Source organism: Henckelia pumila, chromosome 2 (genome assembly GCF_033568475.1).
Source record: "Henckelia pumila isolate YLH828 chromosome 2, ASM3356847v2, whole genome shotgun sequence".
Lineage (NCBI taxonomy): Eukaryota > Viridiplantae > Streptophyta > Magnoliopsida > Lamiales > Gesneriaceae > Henckelia > Henckelia pumila.
This window is the reverse complement of record NC_133121.1, coordinates 13930796-13940855: the sequence shown is the minus strand read 5'-3', so window position 1 is coordinate 13940855 and position 10060 is coordinate 13930796. Positions and strand designations below refer to the sequence as shown.

At 34.1% G+C, this 10060-nt stretch overlaps 2 protein-coding genes across 2 annotated transcripts; both read right to left on the bottom strand.

Moving 5' to 3' along the window:
- Window positions 1–385: 385 nt before the first annotated feature.
- Window positions 386–1319, bottom strand: LOC140877251 (uncharacterized). The gene is made up of 2 exons (XM_073280785.1): window positions 930–1319; window positions 386–835 (listed from the first exon to the last, which is right to left on the bottom strand). The coding sequence occupies exons 1-2, from the start codon at window positions 1317–1319 to the stop codon at window positions 386–388; spliced, it is 840 nt and encodes a 279-aa protein (XP_073136886.1).
- A 7431-nt stretch (window positions 1320–8750) lies between these two features.
- On the bottom strand, window positions 8751–9677 carry LOC140877250 (uncharacterized). Its single transcript, XM_073280784.1, has one exon. The coding sequence runs from the start codon at window positions 9675–9677 to the stop codon at window positions 8751–8753; it is 927 nt and encodes a 308-aa protein (XP_073136885.1).
- Between the last annotated feature and the right edge of the window lie 383 nt (window positions 9678–10060).

The window sequence follows — 10060 nt, the reverse complement described above, 5'->3', positions numbered from 1 at the left end:
GGTTTGTTGATAACCTTCTATAAAATTTTTTTGATCTAGTAGCCACTGTTAGGGGTGGGTTTTTGGTATACCGTATAAAAAATATTGGCATGAAAAAAATTCATACCGGTACCGATATCGAAATTCGGAAATGTTGGTATGAAAAAAATTCATATTGGTACCGTATAGATACTGAAAAAAATTCAATATACCAAAAAAATGTCTATATTTCGAAAAAAATTCGGTACAGTATCCCAAAAAATCGGTATTTTAGCTCGGTATCCCAGCCCTAGCCACTGTGCAGGGACGGATCCAGAAATTAGAATTAGGGGAGCTTGAACTTAATGTAATAAGTTATAATTACAAAAAACTATATCTAAAAAAAAGACAATATACATTATATTGTTCAACAAAGTTGAGCCCTACGAGATTTTGAAACATAAAATTCATCTATAATAGAATCTACATCTATTTCTTTTGCTAAATCTTGTTCAATATAGAGTGTCAAGCAATCAACAAGAAAGTCATCCTCCATTTTATTGCGAAGTGCCGTCTTCACATGCTTCATTGCAGAAAAAGCTAGCTCAGTAGTTGCAGTATAAACAGGTAACGTCAAAACAAGATGAATCAATCTGGTCAACATTACGTAAACCTTTGATCGCCCACTCTCAGTCAATTTTTGACACAACTCAACAAGTGTAAAAGCCTTCAAATTCTGCATCATATCAAGTTTATAATGTACCAATTCATACTCCAAAGCAACGATTTCTTGATCTGTGAAATCTTCAGGATAAAACTTCGTTGCAAGCTTGCAAATATCGTCACTATTAAACGAGTCAAATGAATTTTTTTGGATCTAAAGTTGCACTTAGATAAAGAAGTTCAACTGATGACTCATTAAACCGAGTATTTAGCTCCATCAAGATGAAATCTATTGTTGCATTAAAAACATCAAAGTGGTAATGATGCTCAACTTTGGTTTGCTGCCGAGAACGACCAATCTTATATAGACAATCAAGGTCTGGCACATCAATTTCATTTTTTGAACAAAAATCTTTCACTCCGTGAAGAAATTCTTCCCATTCGCATTCTCTAAGTTCTTGAAGGATAGTTTTGGTAGTAGAGACAAATGTTATAGCAGTCAAAATGTCTAGAGATTTTCTTTGAAGAGCTTGACAAAGAATATCTGTTATTCTCATAATTCTATGCATCAAGTGCAAAATGAACACAAATTCAAATCTTGCCATATTTCTGTAAACCCGCCGAACTTCAGCCTTAGCTCTTCCATTTGGAGAATGGTCACTAAAAACTTCAAAAACTTTGCAAGTTGCAGCATACATACCTATCAAGCTTTTTACTGAGTCATAGTGAGAACTCCAACGAGTAGATCCTTCTCGCTACAAATTACCAATCTGATTGGCCCCACTTCCAGAATCACGTTCTCCAATTGCTAACATATGCTCAATTTCATTTCTCTATGTAGTATGTAACTTAGCAATGCGCTTAGTAGAAGAAGTGACAATATTGACAATATTGTCCAAATGAGAAAAAAATTCCCAAATAACACTGACATCCTTAGCTACAGAAACCAATGTCAGTTGTAATCGATGGGCAAAACAGTGAACATAGTATGCATAAGGACAATCACTAAGAAATAATGCTTGAAGTCCATTCCATGCGCCACGCATATTGCTAGCACCATCATATCCTTGACCTCTAATTTTCATAACTTGGAGGTCATGATGAACAAGAACATTTAATATATTTTTTTTCAGATTCAATGAGGTAGTGTCACTAACACTTTTGATAGCAAAAAATCTTTCTGTCAAAATCCCATGATTGTTCACAAACCTCAATATGGGCAAGAAATGCACACGTTTTTCCTTGGTTTACCCTTTTCCAATTGTCAAATCTTTCATTGACCAATGCCGAGATATTAGATGAATGAACAACATTAAAAAAAAAAGAAACAGTAAAAAAAATCGGTAAAGTATCATTCAATACCTAAACCCAAACAAATATACATGTTCAGTCCCCCGTCAGAAAAATGTTTGTTTAAACTCCCTATGTCCACATTTTTTTCTCGGATGAAAACCAGTACAAAACATTGAAAATAAGGTACGAATACATGATATCCCAGTAAAAAACATTAAAAATCTGGTATAAATGTATGATTTCTGAGTACTCAAATATATAGATAAATATTGACATTAATGACAAATTGTATGTTTTGATGAAAATGAGTACAAAATATCAAAAATAGAGCACTAATATATGTTTTTTGAGTACGAAATGTGTTAGATCTGGTACAAATATATGATTTTTGAATACTAAAAATATTAATATTAATGACATATTTTTCTTATTAATAAAAATGTTCATGTTAATTTTATACTCAAAATCTAAGTTTTTGTATCAGATTTTCAATGTTTTGTACTGGAATATCATATATTCGTACCTTATTTTCAATATTTTGTACTCATTTTCATCCGAGAAAAAATGTGGGCCCAAGGAGTTCAAACAAATATTTTTCTGACAGGGTACTGAACATGCATATGTGTTTGGGTTTAGGTACTGAATGCGAATTTACCCAAAAAAAAATATGCCTTGTTTGTTGAAGGTGAATACTCCAACCAATGAAACCTCTGTAACCATTTTTTCTGAAATCGACGATTTTGGCTTCCAAATTTTGTACTCGGATACTCCAACATATCTGGTTGATAAGGTCCCATCTTTAGATATAAACGTCTTATCTCATATCGTGCATTAACATGATATTCACATATCTGTTTTCTTTTCCCGGATCTCGTTCAATACAAGAAGAGGATGACTGATGGTCGTTTGTAGGTGAGAAAATTGAAGAAATTTGGACACTAGTAATTGGAAGACTTTCACTCTATTGATGTTTCATTGTAGGGACGGTAGGCATTGAAGTGCCTTCACTAGTTTGATGCTCTCGCTTCTTAAAGAAATAGGATATCAATGTCTTCCCCTTCTTGGAGGCAGATTGATGTTCCATTTTGAAGTATTTCAAATTGTATCCCTAAAAAATAATAAATAAAAATTAAGAAAATTACAATAAATCATCAGTCTCTTCATAAAGCATTCAAATTTTGGAAGGCATTCACATTTAGCAAACCATAAATCATCTAAAATTAAAAATAAATATGATAATTATGTTTAAACAAAGTAAGAGAACTTTTATGACTCTTAAATCTTGACATGTATATAATATTCCATTCCAAATCCAAAATTGACAAAAATGCCGCCTACTTCTTAAGACTAACACATACACAACAAACTACAATATAAAACATAAATTATTACATGCGTTTCACTTTGATTTTTTTTAAATATTAACAATGGAAAAACAATATCATTGATGGAACCGGGGTTAAACAATTTACAAGGGCAAAATATTTTAATAAAATAGGCACTAAACAATAATGAAATTAATATTTCTAATTTATTTTGCATTACATATAAAAGAAAACACATGGGCTATCAATGTGATCTAGAGTCAAAACAAAACAAATAAAAAAAAGGACGGCCGAATACATATACACATATGTATTAAAATTCAATATTACTGCAAAAATTCACGAATAAAAAATTTCACAAGAAAAATAGGTACTAATTGCAAAAATAGATGATTAAAGGAATCATGTGAGCTAGAAAAAAGAAAGAAAGAAAAAACCAACGATGGAAACCTGTGGTGTGCCGTGTGCCGTCAGCCGTGTACAGAGTGTCAGGCCAGGAAAAAAAAAATCTTAAATATAAAAAGGTTACCGAGTATATTGATATGGATGATAATTAAATAGTTGGGCTGCTTGGAATGAGTTTGTGGACTGGGCAATGGGCTGGAAAGGGTAACAACTAACATGGAACTAATAAGAATGAATATATATATATATATATATATATATAAATTGCTCAAAAATCCCCAATGCAAACATGTTTTGCTCTGCACTTCCTAGCCACTTTTTTGTACCACAATTTTTGTTAATTTGTACCACGCCTTGTATAGTTTTGTACCACATATTGTATTGTTTTGTACCACATTTTATGACTAGGGACCCCAAAGCAAAATATGTTTGCATTTGGGGATTTTTGAGCAAATTGCCCATATATATAGGTACTATTTTTTTTTTTTTTGGGCTGGGCTACACCCCACCACAACTCATTAATGGATCCGTACCTGCCCTTGTGATTCTTGATCTGTAGCATACACACACATTCTGGCTGAAAAATGACTAAAATGTCCTTAAATGACTTTTATGAACTTTTATATAATCTTTTATTGAAAATTTAAAAATTAAAACATCAATGCATTAACTTATATGTTCAATTAAGTTTATTTATACAATCAATAAATATTTAATTTAATTTTAAAAATAATTAAACTTATTACTTAATTTAATGTAATAATACAATTTACTATTAAAATATATTTTGTGTATAACAAATATTAAAATAAAATAATTATAAATAATTTTCAAATTTATTTAACTAAAATTTGTTCATTTTTTCAATTAAATATAGAATTATAAAATAAAATTAATTTAATTATTTATTTAAGTAGGTGTATTTTTGTCATTTTTTAGCTGAAAGGGGTGTGTATGCTACAGATCTAGAATCACATGCTCAAAAACTTTTATAGGGGGTTATCAGCAAAACCAAGATTTCATAGGAGTGATTTATGAAATTTTTCCTAAACATTAAACTGTCACAAAGTTAGAAGTAAAGTGAAAGAAACTGCTGAAAAAACACGAGGGAGTGCGAGATTTCTGGAATCATAAGTCATTATTAGTTCAAAAAAGTTTCACCAAGGTTATCACTTATCTGTAACAAAACTAGGATTTCACAAAGTTTGATGAAAATGGGTAAATTTGAGTGGTGGTTCCCGGAAACTTCCCCATCGGATGCCTCCCAATCTACCAAATGGCCTTCCAAAACAACAACTCCGCAGCATACGACGAGAACCAATGTGTTAAGCAGTTGAACGAGTTTGCGACGTACCACAACGACCAACTCCAACTAGCCATTCACAAACTACAACATGAAATACCGAATGTGAGGATCGTCTATGGAGATTACTACAACGACGCCTATCAGTTCCTGCTCAACTTCGCACGATTTTACGGTATGTATCACTTATACATCTGCAGTAAGTCGTGTTGTAGCAAGATTGGTTCTAATATGGATGTTAATGGATGTTTGTAATCATGCATGATTGGTAGACTAAATAAACTGGGAGCCCTTAATATAGACAAGGGAAATCCTCATCTCTTGAGCTAGCTTTTGAGATGGGTTAGGTCCAAGTCAATTTCTAACAAAGGTTATTTAACCAACCGATGTGGGACACAAACTTATACACCAACACACCCCTCTCACGCCAAGAAATAAAATGACTGGAGCGTGGAGATATTAACGGATGGCCAACTATTGGACGGGTGAGGCTTACTATGGGTCGTCCAATATATAACGATGGAACCGGGATTTGATACCATATTATAAATTGACTTGGACTTAACTCACCTCAAAAGCTAGCTCAAGAGGTGAGGATTGCCCTTGTTTATATAAAAGCCTCCCATGTTAGAAGAATTTGTGACTGGATTCAAAATCTTTTTATCTTCCAAAACTTGCTTGGGTTACGCAGTGGACCCTGCAACCGCGAAGTTGGCTCCATGTTGGAAGTTTGAAGTTGTGTTTTTATAAGGTGGAAGCAATGGAAGACCAGCATCCATAGCTATCAAAAAGAACAAGAAAAATTATAACAAAATTATATATATATATATATATACTGTTTCCCTGCACGCCAAGTGTGCAGGAATTTTGTGTGCACCACGTGATGCTCGCGTGAACATCTGAGATGTTCACGCGAACATCTGATTTTTATTTTCAGATGTTCGCGCGAACATCACGCGGTGCACACAAAATCCCTGCATACTGGTGTGCTGTAGATCATGACTGTATATATATATATATATATTGAGTTGTTATTCAATGGATCACATATTTCTTAAAATTATAGTTCAAGAGATTAAATATATATTAAAAGGCAATCAATTGACACGAGTTCTACAACAGTTATAAATAATTACATATGATATATTTTGTGATCCCATTTTTGTGTTATATAGCTTTAAGATCACGTTATATTAATCAAGAAAACAAAGTGTCCTTTAATATAGCTTTAAGATCACGTTATTTTAATTATATCACCATAAAATTATACTTTCTTGATTTGCTTATCTTTTATATGCATATACATGAGTGAATATACTAATGCAGATTAATATTGGAGAATGTATTAACAAAATTCGTACCTATATAATCGATCATGAGGAAACCATTTGAACATCGACCGGTGGCATTGTTGAAAAAAATTTCTCCGTAAGGGAGTCTTGCGAAGGAAGTATTGATTCCGATAGGATACTCTCGTATCAAGTTTCCGGTCTCGGAAATCGAATCGCTGAGTTGGTATATCCTATCAAACTTACATATTTTCAAGTAAAACAAGCAAGAAACAAGAAGATGGTGATTGCCAATTTAAGAGCCATGGGATACGTTCACTGGAAGGAATTGAAATATATATAAAGCAGCTTGGTTAATTATTCGAGTTATAATATTAACTTGAATAGGCGGAGCTTGTGTTTATTTATAGGGGAAGATGTTCATTGCTATCAGGATTTGGAATTTGATTTGTATTAGGATGCTATTTACGGATTTGGATTATTTTAATTTTAATTTTAATTAGAGGGTTTAATTAGGAATTTCGAACTCAAAATTGATCCTTTCTCAAGAATTATTTCATGTGCACAGAATCCTTTTTTAAGTAATTAGCTTGAATTATATATATATATATATATGGACATTTTTGTTTTAAAATCGATCGAATCATTTTTTAGGGTCCAAACTTAATAATCGTTTGAAAACACGTGCCATGATTTGGATTCTCGACTATTTATTTAAAATTCTTAACTTTAAAAATTAATATTCCATCCATTTTTTATTTTCATTAATTAAATAAAAAAACGTGTCAAGAAATAACTGTAAAGTCTTTTAAATAAAATAGATAGATAAAGATGAAATCAAAATTGTTCGATCAATCAAATGATGTGAGAAGTTGGGTTTCCTTAGTTACTCTACTCCCGTTATTAAGTATGAGACATTTATAGTAATTACTTTTGATAAGTTATGTCATACCAATTTTTATCTAAAAATATTCTTGTTGCGTTTACTTGCTTTGATAAATGAGGGATAACATAATTAATGTCACGCCCCGAGACCGAGACGTGCCACCGGCGTTGTTTTAAATTCACAAAAATTATAAAACAACCAGCCTCATAGTACAGTATAGACCAAACCAGTCTATTATCATAAATAAATTCCAAAATATCGTCTTTACAACTCGATAAATCCAAAATAACAAAACAACAAACTCGCGGAAGCGTCTAAAAACTTAATATCAAAATATTAATGCAAAAATCCCAAAATAAACATAACGAAATTAAATCTTAAAATTCTTCTATCACCATCCCCAAAACATATCTTGTTCACGAACTTCTACATCATCATCTTCATCATCTGGGAGAGAAAAGTAAGGGGTGAGTGTTTTGGGAAACACTCAGCAAGTGGGGGCCGTTCGAGACATGTAACAAATATATGCATAATCATAGGAACACAACACATCATGAACATAAACATAAACATAACTCAATACTTGGGCCATCGGCCATAACATCATCATGATACACAAGCTTTCAACACATGAACATAAGCACTGAAATTCATCTCCTTTCCATGATTTACTGTCTCCTATATGTTAATCCTCTAAGGAGCGAGGTCATGTCCAATATGTTAATCCTCTATGGAGTGAGGCCATACAACGGTTACAATCCCACCGTATAAGGGTCATATCATTATCATATCCATTCGAATCATAACAGTACTTGACAACATGCATGACACAACATGAACCAACATGACACGAATAAAAGACACATGCTCGAACGAATTTCGAAAACCAAAATACCATGACTCATCAATAAATATTTTTAAAATCACAACAAGAAATATACATATAAAAGCGCACTTACTGTTGCTGCGAGTATCAAATATTCCAATAGGCAAAGCTTTGACCGAAAGTATTACAGGAGCAAAATCTCAAAAATTCAGAATTGAACTTTCGGCAGTGAGTTAGGATAGTTTCTGAAGGTTTTATTTCCCAAACTCTCAAGCACTAACCTTCGAAATTAAAAGAAAAACTTGACAGATTAATGGCATACTCATGACTCTCAATAAAAGAAAGTGGACAATTTTTAGGAGTACCTTTCCACCTCAAGTCTCGAATTTAAGGCAGACTAGAGGACAAGTATTAACAAGACTTGTCTTCCCAATTCCATAGGAAAAATTCCCACGTGATAATGAAAGAGAAAGTTGGAGAAATCTTTGACTCCACTTCTTGAAAATATTGGAAGAAAAATTGGTAGCCTTTGACTTCAAATTATGGAGAAAATAGCACTTTCTGAATGTGACTCGGAGAGCTAAAGAGGCCGCTCCTTTGCACTTAAATAGGAGACTACAAATCATCCAAATAAAAGAGGAAGATCTGCCTTGATTTCGAAACTTTGGGGAAGGAAAATCTTACATATTCATTCCTTGATTTAATTTCTGAAATTATAATGATTGTGTCCAAATTTCAGCCATTATCTTGTCATCACAAAAAGGAAAGATTTTTTTTTATTTTCATGCTGAGAGTTTATTCCTTAATGAATAAACTTGGAGACCAAGTTCCGGGTTTCACATTCCTCCCTCCTTATGAAAAGTTTTGTCCTCGAAACTTGAGTTATCTTGTTCTTAGGGGTCGCTACTCTAAATAGTTTAGTCAGTTCCTCAGGTATAAGCCCTAACTTCTTAGCGAACCTCCTAGATATAAACGAATGTGTGACACCAAAATCGAATGAAACATATGTAGACACATTGTTGATTAGAATGGTACCTGTCACGATTTTGTTTGCACCACCTGCTTCTTCTTGAGTAATGGCATAGACACGAGCATTAGGTTTATTTTCCTTTGGTTGGCCTTGACTAGTAGTACTAGCATTTGGTCCTGTCTTTGACTTCATGGGTTCGGGACATTGAGCAATTCGGTGTCCCATTATTCCACAGTTGAAACAGGCTCCATTGTTCCGACGACATTCCCCTTCATGTCGGAGATGGCAGGTGGGGCATAGCTTGATCTGTGGATGATTTGGAGCATAAAGGGTCTCCTTGGATAATTCACCAGAATGGTTTGGACGCTTGGACACATGCCCGTTCAAAGAAGATTGGCCAGAGAGAGGTCGTTTGTTGTTGAAGTTATTTTCTCGACGCTTGATATCCGATTCAGCTCGGATGGCTGCTCCCATCAAGTCTGCAAAGTTGGCAGGCTGAAAAACTACTAATGCCAACTGGATTCGGCTGCTCAACCCCTTCTTGAAACGGTGCAACTTCAGTTCATTATCTCCCATAATGGTTGGGGCATAAGAACCGAGTTCATTGAACTTGGAGGTGTACTCCACCACTGTCATATCTGAAGATTGCATGAGATTTTCAAATTCGCTCAGTTTCTGTATTCGAACCTCCACTGGAAAGTACTGCTTCAAAAATGCAGTACGGAACTGTTGCCATGTGATTGGTCCCGCCGCTAACATGGCTGGTGAGACAGCTTCCCATCACTTGCGTGCTTTGTCTTCCAGTAAAGGAATTGTCACCTCCACTTTAAGTGCTTCGGGGACTTCAAGTAGACGCAGTTGGTCCTCCATCTTCTTCATCCAATTTCGTCCCACCTCTGGGTCAGCATCTCCCTTGAACATTTCAGTTCGATTCTTGCGAAGAGATTCATAATGGAATTTTACTCCATTCTGAGCAGGTGGCGGATTGCCATTGCCGTTGCCATTGCCATTTGTATTTGCCATCCCTTGGAGTGTCGTCGCCACTATTGCTGCTGTAGTGACCCAACCCGGATCCACTATCTAATCAGAGTTATAGAAAAGCGCACGCAATAAAAGCTTTTAAGCGTTAAAGTGCGGATAAT

Excerpts from the sequence above, each read along its gene's own strand:
- LOC140877251 (XM_073280785.1), bottom strand. The coding sequence starts at position 1,319 with ATGTATGCTGCAACTTGCAAAGTTTTTGAAGTTTTTAGTGACCATTCT. Across the intron at positions 836-929 it reads AGCATCATTACCACTTTGAT|ATCCAAAAAAATTCATTTGA; the intron begins GTTTTTAATGCA and ends GTGCAACTTTAG.
- LOC140877250 (XM_073280784.1), bottom strand. The coding sequence starts at position 9,677 with ATGTTAGCGGCGGGACCAATCACATGGCAACAGTTCCGTACTGCATTT.